The sequence below is a fragment of the Anas platyrhynchos genome, chromosome 22, assembly GCF_047663525.1.
Source record: "Anas platyrhynchos isolate ZD024472 breed Pekin duck chromosome 22, IASCAAS_PekinDuck_T2T, whole genome shotgun sequence".
In the NCBI taxonomy this organism is placed as follows: domain Eukaryota; kingdom Metazoa; phylum Chordata; class Aves; order Anseriformes; family Anatidae; genus Anas; species Anas platyrhynchos.
In genome coordinates, this window is record NC_092608.1 from 2,810,092 (window position 1) to 2,827,014 (window position 16,923).

General features: G+C 53.4%; 1 protein-coding gene across 2 annotated transcripts in view; it reads left to right on the forward strand.

The window, feature by feature from the left end:
* SAMD11 (sterile alpha motif domain containing 11) overlaps nt 1-16,923 on the forward strand; it is a 200,034-nt gene that overhangs the window by 157,316 nt on the left and 25,795 nt on the right. The window contains exons 16-17 of one of the 2 annotated variants that reach the window (XM_072026846.1): nt 2,907-3,031; nt 16,321-16,413. In XM_072026846.1, coding sequence (XP_071882947.1) covers nt 2,907-3,031; nt 16,321-16,413 — 218 coding nt within the window. The remainder of the gene's footprint in view (nt 1-2,906; nt 3,032-16,320; nt 16,414-16,923) is intronic. The other variant, XM_038166518.2, reaches the window with a different exon arrangement.

Genomic DNA, 16,923 nt, shown 5'->3' on the forward strand with positions numbered 1-16,923 from the left:
GGATCTTTGCTGAAAACGAGGCCGGTTTGCTGCCTTGAGCAGGTCTAGGTGAGGTGGAGGTGGCAGAGCTGCTGCCTGCAGGGCTGAAGCTGGTTTGATTCTGTGCCCCCAGCATGGTGGCAGAACCCCCTGGGGTCCAAGCAGAGCCTTCCCCAAGAACATCCCTTGTTGGAGAGCCCGCACGGTCACTGGGGTCTGACTGCAGCTGCGTGGAGCCAGCTGGGTCTGCAATACTAAAAAAAAAAATGCTTAAAATCTTGACCTAAGCAGCAAGGTATTTCAATTTTTCATGAGCTGATCCAGCCACCCCTCGGTGTTTCTTTTCTCCTGCTAAGACTGAGCCCCAGCTCCGAGCTGCCTCCCGTTGTGCCGGCTGTGGAAGAAGCCCAGAACAAAAAGGCAGCCCCAGCTTCAAGCCTCCCGCACGGCGAGGCAGAGGAACAGCTCCTGGGGACAGGCTGACGTGTTAAAAGCTGCCCGAGCTGTAGTCCTTCTCCCCTTTCCTCTCAATGTCACCTTGGTGCTCGCTTTGCCTTCTGCAAAGGTGTCCCAGCAAGGTTGTGATTCCTGGGCTCCTGCCTGGCTGCGTGGGGAGGCTGAGCCGGGTTCAAAGCCTGCTTGGGTTCCCGAGCCTGCCTGGAGTTCGGACTCGCAAACACGCCTTTTGATACCATGACAATCTTAAATTCAAGGTCATGGAAAATCTGAAAACGTCAATTTCTTTCTGGAAGGAAAATACCCGTTCTGGTTTCCAGCGGCTGCGTCGGGTTGAGCCGTGTTCGGGAGTCGCCGTGCCCTTTTCCAGAAAGAGAGGCAGCTGCGCTTTAGTGGTGGATAAAAACCCAATTCCTTTTCATAGCTCTCTTGCCGTGTTTACGTGTGAGAGGGGCTTTGGGCTCGTTTGGGATGCAAGGCACTCTGCAAATGCAAAGATGTAATTATCCCATTTTTCTCTTCCTACTCCCTGCCTTCTCCCTCTGCACTTGTGGCTCATCTCCTCCGCCCTTTCCCGAGCGGAGTGCTGATGGCAGCGTTTATCTGCATTTGTCCTCTGTCCCTGACATCCAGTTATTGATTGGCATGATTAAAAAGAACTGATAATCACTTCACATTAATCCCATAAATGACTTAAGACACCCAAATATTTGCATAATGCATCTTAAAGGTGGCAGCTAAAAGAGGATAAGACCCAAAACTGCTTGGCGCAGGAGAAACGGGCTTCCCACTCACCTGTGGGCTTGCTTAAGTAATTAGCCTTCTGCTTGCATAAGGAGGAATCTGAACTGGTTTAGCGGAGGAAGATGCAGTGGGTGCTCAAAGGCTTTGGGATTTGAGCATCCAGCCTCGGTGCTGGGGCCGCGGGGGGAGCAGCGGGGAGCGGGGCAGCGGCTGCTGCTGCAACGGGAGCCCGGTCGTGTCTGCTGCCTCTCGTGAAAATCTGGAGCCAGACGCCCGCTGAAAGTACCTCTGTCTAAAGACTTTCTGTCATAAACTTATCTGATTAGCGGGGAGCTAGACGACAGATTAGCCCCTGCTTCTGCACCGGGGCTGGGCTCCCCGGAGCATCTGAGCAGATCCGGGGCTGGTGCCCAGAGCTGCTGGCAGGTGGGGAGGAGGTGGGGGGGGAGAGGAGGGGGATATATTTAAGGGAAGAGGATCGCGGGGTGGCTCTGCAGATAATGCACCCTCCGTGCTGTCCCACGGGTCCCAGGTGAGGACACTTTCTGCGGCAGGGAGCTGGTGGCCATGTGCTGCCTGTGGCAGCGGCACCGAGCAGGCGCGCTCCTCCTGTGAGTAGGGGCCGGGAGGGCAACGGGCACGGGGGCACGGCTCCGCTGCTGTCCCGCGGGGTTTTGTAAGTGTCTCTGCTTCCTCTGCCCCTCGCCTTCCTTTTAGGAAGGGGGGAGGAAGGAAAAGAGCCACGTCTAGCTCGGAGCAAGCACCTCGTGCTGGAAGGATGGGTGCTTAAACGTAGACGCAACCCAAAAAGGAGGGAGATGATCCAGCGTTTCCATTTAGTGTCACGTATAGGGTTGGTTGTTTTTTTTTTTTTTTTGCTTGTTCTTCCTCTTCAGTGTTTGTGCATCGTTTATTGAGAAATATTTTGCAAGAGCTTTGCAAGCCAAAGCATTTGCCAGCTGAACTGCAGTATCTGCTACAGCGACTGTCTTTTTGCGCTTGTGCTCTCCCTCTCCATAGAAGGAGAAAAGCAAAAAGACTGAAGTAGCCTACTCGACAGCAGCCTGAGAGCAGGCACAGTAATGCTGAACCACTCTGTGTGCTCTCAGCCCAGAAAGAAGGGAGAATTATTTCAGGAGTGAAGAGTTGAAAATTAGTTTTGTAAATAAATCTGAGCCGTGGGCTCGGAGTGATGCAGATGGCCAGGTTCACGGTGGGTTTCTCTCCAAGAAGAAAAACAATTATTCAAGTAAATAAAGTAGGCTTGCGTTCCAGCAGTGATGGAATGGAAAAACTTACTTTTTTGAGAATAGAGGGGTGGCAGCTGATAGAAGACTATCAGTTATTTCAGTTCAAGTTTCCTATTAATTCGGGAACAGATCTGCCAATTCGTGCGCTTTCAGTTTTTCCATCTGAGATGTAAGTTCTGGCCCACGCAAGTTATATCTGGCAGCACTGAAATCAGGAGCTCTGGCAGCTGCCGAGCACTTTATGGGAAATGAGAGGGCTGCTTGGGAAGTGCTTCGTGCTTGCTCTCCGCTCCCCAAAAGTAGAGGAGGTTACCTTGGAGCCTGGCGGCTGGGGGGGGGGAGAACCTTTCCTGCAAGGCGGCGATGTCGGGGGCAAACAAAAGCAGCTTGCGCACGCGTACGCACATGCACACAGAAATCAATTACGTGGTGGCAAATAGGATTTCCTTAACTTGGTGCTTTTCTGCTCTGTTGCAGCCGTGATAACGACCTCTCCACTATCATCTCCAACCTGCATCAGAGCCGTCAGCTCGTTATGCCAGAGACCCAGAGCCGCTGTGAATTCAAGAGGAACAGCATCGACGTTGGCTTGGGAGCAGCAGGTAAGGGGCTGGAGCAGGTCCTGCTGGCTGGGGCTCGGCGACTTCCCTCCCTTCTCTTTCACCCCTCCCTTTGTGCATTTTTTCAATTTCTTTTTTTTCCTTTTTTCCTTTTTTTTTTTTTTTTTCCCCGTGGCTCTTCGTGTTACACTTCAGAGTGAGCTACGTGAAGTCTCTTAATATTCTGGCCGGAGATTAACACGGGAAGGATTTCTTGGTGTTAAAGTGGTGCGGTCTTTTGAGATCTCAGCCCTGCTTTATTCTCAAATCTAGTGGTCTGTGTTAAACTACTGGCAAAGGAGCTTGCGCCAGCAAAGAAGTGAAATGTCCCCAGGGTTAGTGTCAAGTGAAGCAGAAAGGCCTTGCAGAGAGCACGGTTTGATTTGTAATTTCATTAATCAGAGGTTCCCCATGCTGCCTCTGTGCCTGCCAACTCCTTTGTGAGTGTGTGTTTGTTTGGTTTTGGACTGCTACCTGGCTTTTTTCTTTCTCTTTTTTCTTTTTTTTTTTGTTTTTTGTTTTTGGAAGTTGAACTTCTTTGACGTGGTGAAAGCAGAAGTGCTGTGCCCGTCTGGATGTCAGGAAGGGGATGCTTTGGTGCTGGCCGCGCATCAGCCAACAAGTGAGGCACTGGTAACAAAGCAGAGCTCTGCTTGCTGCTTGCAGAGCCTACGGTTTGCTTTGGAGAATAATTAAAAGTTGAGGAAAAAGTGGGAGTAATGCTGGCTTCTCTATTCTCTGTAGGGAAAACAGCAATATCTCTGCTTCCAAATCAGACCTGGCTCTCTCTGTGTGTGTTCATGTTAGGCCTTCCCTGAAAATCTCTGTGTGGTTTTGTCCCTACTTGCCTCTAAGTCATTCTGTTGACCGTGTAACGTAACCACGGATCCGAAGGGAAGAGCGCCACGTCTAATGCACTTTGGGAAGGTCTCTGGAGGCACCTGGTTTGCCTTTTGCTGAGGCTTGGCCCCTTTCCTCCTGCCTGCAGTGGCACCTGGGCTGCTGCAACCGCTTCTGCAGGTAGCACTGAGTCCCACGTGTGTGTAGGGCTGAGCTGGGGGATTTGGGCTGGCTGTAGGGCAGCCACGAGCAGCTCCCCCTCCTCGCTTGCACAGCTGAATCTCCCTTTTCTCTTCGTTACACAGCTCCAAAAGGCACGCTGGCCAGAGAGATAAGTTGTTCTCTACGACGTTACTCATGTCTGGATGTCTCAGCTGACCTCGCGTGTTAAAATGGGTTTTAATAATGTTTGCTGCCCAGGGAGGCTGCTGGGCTTTATCAGCGCTGCTGAAACTCTCCGAGATCCTTAACGTTCCAGAAATGCAAAGTGCACTTTTCATTCCCGTCAGTGTTAAACAGGAGCAAAGATTAGATGGCGAGGTCCTCGTTTGTACTTGCTAGAATTCGTGCCCGAGGTTCTCCGGTTAGCTTCCTAACCGAAAGGAACGGTGAGAAATCTGAAACACAGGCACCACGCAGGGGCTGTGGCAGTGGGGCCGGCGGCGCTTGGCTCTGATCCCAAGGAAAGGCTGAGCGATGAAAAAGCAGAGGGCTCGTTCACACGAGAGGCCACCAAGCAAGTGACAGAGCCTTTCAGGACGTGATAGATCTGGTGTGTCTAAAGAGAGCCGACCAGCAAAAGAGCAGCTGGGGGCATGGTGGGGATGTTGGCTATCCGAAGGGAGAGGGGCTTTGTCCCATCTCCGCGGGGATGGTTCAGCTCTTGCTTTGTCCCTGCTGCCTGGCAATGGCTCGTTCCCCATGCCTATTTGATGCGAGGGAGGCTCGTTTGCCAAAACCTCCCCAGAACCTGCCAGCTCTGGGTCTAGGTGTGCTGCTCTGGTACCTGCACCACCACCGCTGGAAGCCAAGGGACCAGAAACAAAACGGTGCCGGGGGTTTGTAGCTGCCGCCGATTACTGGATTTATGCCTCGGTGCTGTTTGTTTGTACTGGCGTGAGTGGGAGGGGAGAACGCTGGAACTAATTGCTGCGTGTATAATTTTAAGAGACTTAATGTTGGGTTAGTCTCAAAGACTGGCTGGTGTTTAAACCTCTTAGTAAGGGGAAAAAGAAACGTGCCCGCGGCTGCCTGCCGTTTGCACTGCCTGCCTCTGAGGACAGGCACTGAGAATCTCACCCCCAGGGCAGCATTTGGAGATGGACGGCGCTGAAGAAATGATGCTAACGCATCTGAAAAAACTCCTGCATCACTTGTGACCGTGAGCTGTGCTGCTCTAGAAGTAAGTCGGAATAGGATGCTCGAGTGTTTGCTGGGTTATGCTAACGTTTATGGTCCCAGCCAGCAGGGGCCGAGCACTCTGGAGGCTGAGCTGCAGCTCGGACCGAGGGTTGTGCACGCTCAGGACGAGGGGTGAGTGTCTGTGGCCTTTTTGGCTATGGCTATGAGCAGGGGAGTGAGAAACGGGGATAGCACGGCTGCAAGAGATTTGTTTATTGCAGGGCCCCCGGCGCTAAGAGGGCTGAAGTTGGCAGGGTTGGTTGGTTTATGATTAATTTGGCGAGAGTCGCTTGATTTATAGTTAAGGCTAAGAGTAGAGGCAGTGCGATAGTTTTGAACGTGGACTGGAAAATTGGAATAGTTACTGGATCTTGAATGGTCTTTGAAATGATGGAAGGGGCTGGAACTGCTGGGAATGGATGGTTTGTAGGGCTCGGGTGAGGTCTGGGGGGCAGGTGAGTCTGGAGTCAGGGTTCAAGCCAGAGCTGGGCTGATGGTTGGGTCAAAAGGGACTGAGAACATTGCTGGAACATGAAAGGCCCGTGGTTGGAAGAGTAGGACTGATATTAATGTCCTCAGGAAGGTCCATGAATAATTCTTAAGTGAAACCAGGCCGCTGTATATCAATGCTGATGGTTAGATTTGGGAACAGAGACTGAACAGCTCAGTTTGGGAAAGCAGAAGCAAAACTTCCAAAATAAATGGGTCCTGAAGGACTCGGATAGGATTTGGCCCTGGCCAGAAGAGGGGCTGATAACCCCTCGTGGTGGGCGCCGGCTGGTTGGAACAAGGAGCCCGGAGGAGGTGCAGTCTTAGGCTTGGGACAGCTGGGACAAAAGAAGTCACTGCATTTTGGGTCATGAGAGGCCCAAAGAGCTACAACGACTGTGGAGTCAGCACAGACAGATGACTGAGCTCCCCGGTGCATCACTTCGGTGTGATTGAGGTGAGTGTGGTGACGGTCACATGCTGGCAAGGTTAGCACCTACCAAAATCTGAGAGCTTGGAAAATACATGGCCCGTCAGAAATGAGAAGACCATTACTGCTAGTCTACAGAGATAACGGGAAAAGAGGGTGGTTGTGTTACCAGGGAGGGGATTTTTTTTTGGACAAGATGCGTAACGCCTTCCACCAGTCTTAGAGTACGTTGTAGAGGTGCACGGGTCAACCCGGGCATGGAGAGGGAAATCTGCCCAAGGTGGCCAAGCCAACAGCAGAGCTCTGTTCCCTGGTTTGTCCTCCCTGGCTTCTTTGCTAGACCTCTCTGTTGTTGTTCCTGCGACAACAGGACAATGTGGATTAAAGCGTGCTCCTCGGGATTCCCCAGGTGAGAGATTTTGGGTTCAGGGGGGTGTTCCCCCTTGCTGGGGTGTGTGCTGGAGGAAGAGCTCTGGATAGAAATAGCTGGCAGCCTCACTCATGTTCAAAGCATCCCCTGATAAAGGGCCTTCAAAGGAAATAAAGAACACCAAGAGCAAAAACCTACAAAAACAAACAAAAAAACAACAAACCACATGAATTTGCTCCAGCCAGTGCTTCTCTGGCACCAGGAGGGGTGAGCGAGGCTTTTGCAAGGACAGCAGAAGTAGGTGGCCGAGAGGCGTGTCCCGATAAAATCTAATTGCCCTATCGATCGGCTCCGGAGCCGCGCTCGGCTGCGGTAATGATTGAGATATTCGTAGGGGTTTGATGCATGGGAGCCATATCTCAGCGCCCGGGGCCCACCGGGGACCCGGGGGTGTTGCAGCGATCTCTTAATCACGGAGCAAACCCGCGCGCGTTGGGCCCGCTCTGCGGCACTGCAGATTTATTACAATTATTATCACCGATGCACTTGGATTTCCTTAGGTCCCAGGGGGTGCCGGGTTTCGGGGAAGAGCTGCCCTGCTCGTAACTCTGAATTTTTAACTGGCTGAGGAAAAAAACATCTCAGTCCAAAAAAACATCTCAGTCCTAGGTTAGGAATTCACCCGTCTGCACCACCGTGCACCTTGCTTTTCCTACCGTCCTTCCTTTGGTCTCATCTGGGTTGACCATTGGCAGTGTCAGGCTTTTAAGAATAGTAAATTCTCAGACTTGTAAGAATAATTAAATTAAGAATAAGTAATTTTTCTCCTGCTTCTGCTTTCTTTTCCTCTCTGTGTGGCTGGGAGTGGAAGAGCTCGTGCTTGCAGGTTGGGAGCCCTGCTTCCTACAGTCTCTGGGTAACGTCTGCTCACCGAAGGGTTGTGCAAGTTTCAGGTGTGCAAATGTCCACTGCTTCCAGCGTGGATTGGAGTAAATGCTCTTGGAGGATCGGGGAATGTGGTGCAGGGGAAGGGTGTTTGCCTCTCTGCCAGCTCCAGAGATCTCCACTGATCAGAGTGATTCCCAGCTCCTCTTCTGAAGCCTAGGTTATATCTGCACTGGGCTTCCACCCAGCTCCTGGGTTTAATCTCCTCCTCTGAGCTGAACCTGACTTCATAAAAATCAGCATTATTATTGAAAATTGGAGCTGGCTGATGCAGCTGCTGAGAGGGGAGGGCAGCGAGGTGCCCCCTGCGCACAGAGGAGAGGCGAGCTGCTCCCCTGGGGCTGGCAGCCTGCGGGAGGGCAGGGGAACACGCAGGGAGCCTGCCTGGAAAAATGTTTTTTTGCCATTCCCAGAGCTCCTGGGGCTGTTTACCTGGGAGAGGTCGGTGCTTGCTCCTCTCTTGGCCCTGCAGCCCTGATTTTTTGTTCGGTCCTTCTCTCGTGGAGGTGCTCTGCAGTGGGAAATGCTGGAGGATGCTTTCCTTGGTGCTAATTAAATTGCAGTCACGATGGGGATATAATATGCCAAATGGAGGAAGAAAGGAAAAGTGCCTATAATGGGGGCTGTACTTCCTTGGGAACACGCGGAGACAGCCTGCTTCGGTGAGATTCAGTAAGAGGCTTAGCAACATCTGCAAAGGTAGAGCAAGTGTGCTGAAATGCCTCCGGGGGAGCGCGCGTGGGAGGGGAGGGCAGGCGGCGAGCCTAATGAGAATATAAAAGTCGTTTCCAAATGGATCAGATAAAGGCGAGGCAGCAGACAGGGTACAGCGATGGCACTACAGAGGGGCTTACCTTGAGAGCGGATGATGGCACAAGGCGCTTTTAATCTTAATTGAGAGAGAGAGGCACACACGGGGATGAGCAGAGCCGGGGCTGCTCGACAAAGGCGCGGCGGCAAAGCTGGCGGTTTGCACATCAAACACGGATTTAGAGCCCCTTTAAGCAGCTCGCGGTGTGCCTGTAAACAAGTCCAATCCCCTCTATCCCGTTTGGCTAATGCAGTCTGCCAGGAGAGGGTGGAGGAGCCCTGGTGGGGCTCCTGGGGCAGGCGCCCTTGGTTCTCTCTTGCGTGGGTGCGTGCCGCTTGAGGAGGTGCGCACGCGTTTTGCGCTCCTGGTCCCGTGGCCCTACCTCATTTCCCTCTTTCTCCTCATGTCCTAATTTCTCCTCTTTCTCACCAAACCCCCTCTGTGCTGCAGATTTCATGGCTTTCCACTTGCAGGAGGGCCGTTTGCACAGGTAGAAGTGGAGGCATCAGGCTCGCTGGTGCTGGAGGAAGGTGGCCGGATCTCCTCTCTCCTCCTCCTGCCCCTCTTGGGGTCGGCTTGATGTCTGAACGTGGTCTGAGAGGGCACTTCATGGGCACAGCAAGTCCCAGCACTTTTTTTCGTGTGTCTCAAAAACATCCTGAAAGAGATCTCTCTCCCTCTCCAAGGTTATTCGTTCTCCTGCGGTAAGGCTCCTGTCTCATCTTTCCACGTGATGCTCTGTTGGCTAACAGAAGGAGAAATTTCAGGAGTGATCTGCAGGCAGCTTCCCATGGTCCAAAGTGGTCTTGGGACTTTCCTCTGCTAGGGAGGAGTTAATATATGGGGGCTGAGAAGGAACTGGGATCAGGGATGTCGTGGCTAATGATTAGAGACAGGGGCGCAGTGAACGGCTGTTTTCTGAGCGTGTGATAATGAGGTAGGATGCAGGCATGTTTTCATTTAACAAAGCAAAACAATAACAAAAAAAAAAAAGCAGCAGCCTTTATTGAATTGCTGCCTTAAATTGAGCAGAAAATCAGCACCAAGAGGGCATCTGGGAGTTGTAAGCCCAGCCACCCTTGTTCGCATGTTTTTCCACGAAGGACAGTTGTTTGCCTAGGCAACGTGAGGGTCTGGGCTCTGTCGGTGCCATTTGTCCTCTTGGCTGGGATCTGGAGGATTGTCCTTTCTTTGTGCTCTATTTAAGTTAATTTTTATTTTTTTCTGAAGCCCGGTTGGAGGCAGCCAGCATCCTTCTGTAACCCAGATGGAGGGCTCGGGAGGTGAAGGAAAAATGGGAAAGCCAGAAGTGGAAGCGCTCGGCATTCCCTTTTTTTGTGTCCTGCATAGGTCAGTGCAGTGCCTTTTGCTGGTGTCGCTGTAGATTTTTGGCCTTGCCACTGCTGGAGGAGAAGGAGATCAAGAAGTTCAGTGCCCTGTGCTTGGAGCAAGCAGTTTGGTGTCTCCTTGGTGTCTCCTGTGCTTGGTGTGCTCCGGGCAGCCCGGCACAGCCAGGACGCGGCGCCTGTGCTGGCTCAGCCACCAGCCTTATGTTGGCACGCGTGGTGGCTTTGAAACGGAAATCAGCAGCGACTTTCTTCCTCTCCTTGCAGCTCTAGGAAGAGCAGGATTATCCTGCTTCCAAAAATAACCTCCTCCCTGCTCCCACCTCCTGTCCCAGGTGTCTCACGGGCGGCTCGCAAAGCACTGAAAACAAATCGGTGACACCTCACTGATGGTAACTGCAGGAATCCAGCATGGATTGTGGCTGGTACCCGACACATCCCCTTCTGTGAGCCCCTGCCACGAGTCCAGGTGATGCTTCGGAGGCAGGGTTTTGGCAGTGCTCCTGCTCTGGCACACGAGTTTATCATCAGGTTTGGATGCCGTGGGTTTGGTGCTGCAAACCTGAGCCTCCTGCTCCTGCTGCATAGCAGCTGCAGCCCTGTTCCTCCTGACCTCAAAGCCTGCAGTGGGGTTTGGTGCTCAGGGAGCTGGCGTGGAGCTGCTGCCCTGCTCCTTGTTCCCTTGAAGCCGAAGCCCTGCCAGGTCAGGTCCTGCCCTCCAGCGCTGCTCCAGCACACCGACCCTTTGGCAAAGCCCGCCTGAGGGCTTCTGATGGAAATGAGCCTCCTTGGTGCAAATCAAGAGCAGGAGCTGGGAGGAGATTCTCAAGGATGTGAGTGCAGGGAACCAGCTCCTAAATGAAATGAGACGATGTCCTCTCAAGCTTGCAAGTTTGTGGCATCAGACCTGGTCAGAGCACCGGTGGGTGCCGCATGCTTTGGGTCAGACGTGAATGGAGCTGGGAGCAGCTGAGCAAGGTTGGAGACCTGGGGCTTGGAAAGATTTTTATTAACCCTTTGCCATGAGCAAGAGGAGGGTCACCTGCCTACCTCATTAATTTTTCAGCTCTGCACAAGCCTTTTGTTCCAATTCCTTTTCTTCTCTTTGCTCCTCTCCCGTTTCCTTGGTTCTCAACCCCTTTTTTCCCCTCCTTCTGCTTCCATCCTTAATCCTCATCTCACACGTGCGCCCTCCCTCCCTCCGGTTCCCGGGTCCTCCTCCCCGTTGGCCCTTCCCCACCCTCCCTCCATCGCCGAGCTCCTGGGGAAGAAGACAATCCGAAGGCTTTCCTCTGCTCTCAGCTGAGAGGCTCCTTCCCTCAAGCCAATCAATGGCAGCCTTTCAGCCCCAGTGGGGCTTGGCAAACATTAGATCAATAAGTTATTAGCACCATTCTGTCAGCTGTAATGTGGAGATTGATCGGGGCCGGGGCTCCTGCATGCTGCCTGGCACTTCCCCAGCCTGATAAAGATGACAGATTAAGGGAATAAGAAAAAGGAATTAAGGAGTCTGGCTGTCAAAGCTGTCACGGGCTGGAGGAGCGCTGGTTTTTTCCAGGGGCTGAATGAGTGCAATCGGACATTTAAATGGTGCGAAGGGCACAGCACCACCAGCAGCTCCCTTGGAAATTGTGATCTGGGGCGTTCGCTTGCACAAAGAGCTGCTGGAGGTGGAGGCAGCACCAGGGCACCGGCGGGGACCACGCGCAGCAGATCCAGCAGCTCCTGGGGAAACGCCAGCCCCGGCCCTGCCACGCCGCCCTGCGAGCCTTTTGGGGTTGTTGAATATTCCGAATATTCCCCAGGATCCAGGGAGGGATCTGTGGCAGAGGACCGGTGCCAGGTTTCGGAGCTTTTTATCACGGGCAGATAAATGGAGGCCAAACGACCGCTGCCTGGGAGGTTTGTGGTCCCTCCAGGAGACGCGGCGTGATCCTTATTGCAGCTGGGCTTAAGCCTTTTGATTTAACAAGCTTCCCCCTCCTCCCGTCCTGCCCACGAGAGCAGCTCCTTCCTAGAGCGTGCAGGATCCTGGACTTGCAGCCCAGCCTCCCTCCTTCAATCTTTTCCCCAGCAGAGTGGGGATTCACAAGTTTGCAGTCGCTAAAAAGCCTCCCTGCAGCATATAAAATGAATGCAGATCTCTCTCTTAAGTGCAGTATATCCTCTCCATGAGTGTTTTTCATACGATGAATATTTACCACCTTTTTATGGCTCGGTGCATGCTGTAAAAATGAATTTTGTGGGAAGCCGGGCGACGAGGGGACGTCGCTGCCCCTTCCCTAATAAACAGCCTCGTTACAGCCGGGTAGGAGGACGGCTCCGGCACGACCTGCACCTCGTTCCTGGGGAACTGAAATATTGGGCTGGCCTTTTCGGAGCTTGGCTCCAGCTAGCGAGCGCGAGGAGGTGGGAAGAAGCAGGAGACTGTTTGCCTGGTAGGAGGGAAGGCAGATGGCCCAGCGGTTGGAGCTGAGAAGGGGGATGCGGGCTCCTTCCCCAGCCTAGCAGAGGCTGGGTGATGTGCTGTACGTCGGGAATCCGTCTGTGGCACTCTTCTTGTGTGCTCCCGCAGCCTGGTACCTTGCGTTTGGGGAGGAGGGGGTGACAGCAGGTCTGCCTCTGGGGGGCTGCTCTCAGTATTTCACCAAGATCCAGGAGTGCCAGCCGCTGACCCTTGGCTGTTGGAGTCCTGCTCTGCTCCCGAGAGCGACCAGACACCACTCTGCATAAGTTAAGTTCTCTCAAAGTGAGCAGGAGAGATAAAAAAAAAAAAGTCTGGTTCCTTGCTCTGTAGGAAGGGCCCATCAGCGTGTCCCGTTCCTCTCCACTTGGTTGCGCTTTGCTTCCTGATACAGACGCGGAGAGATGAAGGAGCAAGGAGAGACCTCGGTGCAATAGCTGGGGCTTGAAGCCTGCTGCCTGCCTTGTCCCTAAAGCCACCGAGCTGACCTGCTGGCCGGGGGCTGCTGCCTTTATTTTGCTGCTCGGACACCCCCTTTGCAGTGCCATCTCCCCCCTTTCCTTGCTAGACCCAGCGCTGGCACGCCGCCGCATCATCCGAGCATCCCAAGACGCACAAACCCCCCGCCTCCCTTCCCCCAGCTCCCCCAATAATTTTTTTTTTGTCCTCCCCTCCCCGTTCTCGTTGCCCTCGGTTAAATTACGGCCCGTTATTCCCATGACCTTGTGCTTCGCTCTGCCTTTGTTCCATTGATCCCTGCTGGCAAGGGACGGGGCCGATGTGCCGCCAGGCTCCACGCTGCTCCGCGCAGCCTCCCGCCTGGCCCCTCGCCCTCCAGCCTTTGTTGTCAGCAGCCCTGCGACTCGGCGAGCTGGTGCTGCTTCTCGCCGGCAGGGCACGAGCCTGTTAAGGGGGGAAAAAAAGTCTCTGGGGTCCCTGCAAACCTGTCACGTTGGGGAAGGGGACGGGCTGAGCGGCGGGGCTGGAGCGCCAGAGCTGCCTGAGCAAAGCGGCTCCTCCGGTGCCAAAGGAGAGGGGAGAGCTGGGGGAGGTGGGATGCTGCCAGGGGATTTCGGGTCAGGCACTGGGAATTGTCATCCCCTGGGTTTGAGGTCGATTGGGGGGGCTTAAAAGCAAGGGGAGATGTTTTCCTCCTGGAAAAACAATGTGGAAGGGGGGGTGGATGAGAAGGGCTCTCTTCCCTTGTTAGATGCTGGCTATCGGAGCCTGGGTGGATTCCCGTGGCGCTTGGCTCGCTGCTGTGTTTACGCAGGGCTTCTGGGGCCAAAAAGCTTTCACAGCAAACCCAGCGATACGGAGAGGGAGCGTGAGATAGGGCTCGATCTCCTCCCACGGTGCCTGGAGCACAGCACAGCGCAGCAGCGCTTGGTGCCGCGCATCTTGCTCCAGAGTCTGCCTGTTTCACAACGCTGGGAGGGCGAAAATTTGGGGACCACCTCCAAGTTGCACATTTGGCCTTCTCCAGGTGAAACCTGTGGTCAGCTATGGGGACAGGTTGGGTCCTCACCTCGATTTGATGCAATCTGTGCCCTTGGTGCATCTTCTCCGCCGCAGATCCAGTTGTAAAGGGTGGAGATAACGTCCCCCATCCTCTTTGGGGAAACCTGGAGATGAGTTTTCTAATCTGCCCAGCTGTCTGAGGCTCCCAAGTCCTCTCCTCAAAGCTGAGGGTGATGCTGGGGATCCTCAGACGTGTTGGTGAGCATGAAGTCACCCAGCTCCACGGAGGGCCGGGAGCCTGGGGATCAGCGGGACCCTGCCAGGTGACGTTCTCACCTGTGGCCCTAAATTCCTTTCCCACAATGGGAAACAAAAAACAATCCATTTTGATTTCCAGCTCATCAGGGAAAACACCACGCTTGGTTTCCAAAAATCTCTCTGGATTTCCCTCTGTTGTTGGGCCAGGAGCGGCCCCGAAGGTGGTGCGGGGTGTGGGGTCCTTGGGGTGCTGTTGGGTGCTCGTGGTCAGGGCTGTGGGGGCGATCAGTATGCCTGGGGCTTCCTCCAGCACTCCCCGCTTGTCGTATCGCCCAGCCGAGCTTCATAACGGCGCCGTTCTGCTGATAATGTCTTTCATTTTCAGCCGGAATATTAAAAAACGGCCCCGATTTGGCCGCCTTGCTATTGAAATGCTCGGCGGAGGGCAGGGGAGCCGAGGCAAAAGCAGAGATTGGGAAAAACAAAACAAAACAGAACAAAACAAAAAAAAACAGAAAACAAAAGCCCATATAATTGTTGGGGCAGGTTGTGGGATCGTTGTGCTTCAAGACTGGCTGCGAATGGTCCCCTCTTCCTTGCTCAGTGCGTGTCTTGTTGGGTTGGTCCCCCGGCTTCTGGGGGCAGAGGCATCTCTGGCACGTTCCAGGACTTTGCCTTAAATGGAAAAAAAATAAAAAAAGGAAAATTTTCACTCTGTGATCTGCCTGCCATCAGAAGTGCTGGGGAGGAACCCAAATACAGCCAGGACAAGCCCTGCTGGGTGCTGCTGCCCCCTGGCCAGGCTGGGAGTGGTGAATTGTGAGCAGAGCACTGGGACGTGGTTGTTTCAGAGCCACAGATCCCAGATGAGCGCGCTTTGGGGGAGGAAACCTCCATCCCTGAGGGGCCGCAGCATCAGGGCGGCATCTCCAAGAAAATCACCACGAAGAAGGAAGAAATAAATCCTTGTGTGCCTCTGGTGCTGCCTTGGCGAGCTGCTGCAGCTTTGGGGAAGTTATTGGAAGGGGAAACCGAGGCAGGAGGAGGGCTGAGGTGCAGATGGTGCCAGCGGGGCTGACTCAACACCTGGAAAGGGCAGCGCCCGGGAATCCTGCGCGCTGCCACTGGCTGCCTCCATCCCTGCCCATCTGTTTTCCAGTGGCTGCAGGTTTGTTGCATTTACTTGGGGCTTCATTCCGGCTGGCCACGAGCCTCCGCGATCGTCTCTGAGTGCCAGCTTTGTTACCAGGCTGGGAGACGGGGTCGGGCGAGGTGGGATCGGAGGCTGCCCGTGCCGCGTGGAGCCCTGGCGGTGCCACTTGTGGCTGCGCCGAGCTCCAGGAGCGCTCCTGGGCTGTAGGGTGCGGGTCTGTGCTCGGGCTCTCCCGGTAAATGCAGCGCCGAGGCAGGACCCCGGGCTCACAGAGCTGCACCCGAAGCAGTTGGCAGTGATTCTGGCTACGAAGGGCGGTCGCTCGGCTCAAAATGTCACCTGCAGCCGAAATCAGTTCGCCGCTCTTATAAATAGCACCGAGGGGTTTTGTAACCTTCCTCAACTCAGATGCATCGGGCAAATTTGCAGAAGCTCTGCACGCCTGGTGACTGGCGGGCAGGTGCAGCGTGTGCTCGCTCAGATATGGTGCTTGTTTGCAGGGTTTATTTATTTATTATTATTTTTTTTAAGATGCTGCATCTTTAACAAGCCCTTGATAGATGAGGATTTGATGCGCGCGGTGACAAACAGCCTCTTCCTTCCTGCCCATATGCACCATCATGCTTTCAGTTTTTCCCCAGCATTATTATGGGAGGATATTGATTTTAAATCTGTTCGGGGACGCTGTAATTGTGTATTAGGTATTTTGTGTTGGTTTGTAGGGCTGCACTAATGCAAAAGGCTTGAGCGTTTCCGTACAATCTAGAGGGGGAAGATTGCTAAGGACCTTGAGGTTTTGAAGAGGAGAGAGGGAGGGAGGGAGGGGGGGAAAGAGAGAGAGAGAGAGAGAGAGATACTGTGGTAGGAAGATTCAGAGATCTGTTGTGCTTTTTTTTTTGTTGTTTTTTTTTTTTTCTTTCTTTTTTTTTTTTTTCCTCCCCTTTCTCTTCCCCCAGTTGCTTTGCATCAGGGCATGAAAGGAGTGGAAACACCAGGGGGACAAAAGGCAACAGAACAAATGATGAAACTCAGTAAGGAAATCAACTGGATTCAGAATTTATCGCTCGAAAACGTTGCATTGATCAGAGGGCGAACAGTCATTATGTGCTCTCGGACTGCGTGATTAGGAAAGCAGATCAAGGCTCTCAGGATGATGATTTTTCTTACTTTCGCTTTTTTTTTTTTTTTTCTCCTCTGCCTGTAATGTGTGTGTGTGTGTTTGTGTGTGTGCGAGAGGAGGAAAATACCAAAGTCTCGCTGGCTGCTTCTGCAAAGAGGAAAGTCCAGCCTTATCTGATGCTCAGGTCTCTCCTCTCTCTCCTAGATGAGATTTTAGGCAAGAGAAGAGTATGTTCTCCCAACAGCAGCAGTGAGTGTCCTTTAGAAAGCAAGAAAGCCCGAAGTGAGTCCCCAAAGGGTAAGTGCTGCTTCTCCCTCCCCCCCCCCATCCCCTTCCCCTTTCTTCTCCTTGCTTAATTGAAATTAGGGAGGGGAGGGGGGGCTGGAGAGGCTGCGGGGGGGTGCTGGAAGTCGCCAGCGCCGAGGGTGCCTGGGGAAGGCAGGCAGCGCTCTGCTTTCTTTATCTCATCGGAGGGGAGCTCGCGGCGCGAGAAGGGAATTGCCTCTTAATTAGAATAATTATTTTAGGGCTTAAAAAGCGAGCCGCAGGCTCGGCAGCGGATTTTAGGGGTGTTCCGACTTTCCAGGCGGCGTGCCTTGATTATGCGTTTAATATAAAAGATACGGAGAGGCTTATCGAGCTGGCATCTGCTCCTTTAAAGGGAAAAAAAGAGGAGCTAGCAGGGAGGATAGGGCTGCCTGGGTGTTTCGTATGCATTTATGGCACTGTTCCTATAGAGATGGAATCCGCCGAAGGTTCGTCTTTTTAGGGATTTTTTTTTATTTGAATCTCCCGATTTGCTTTCCG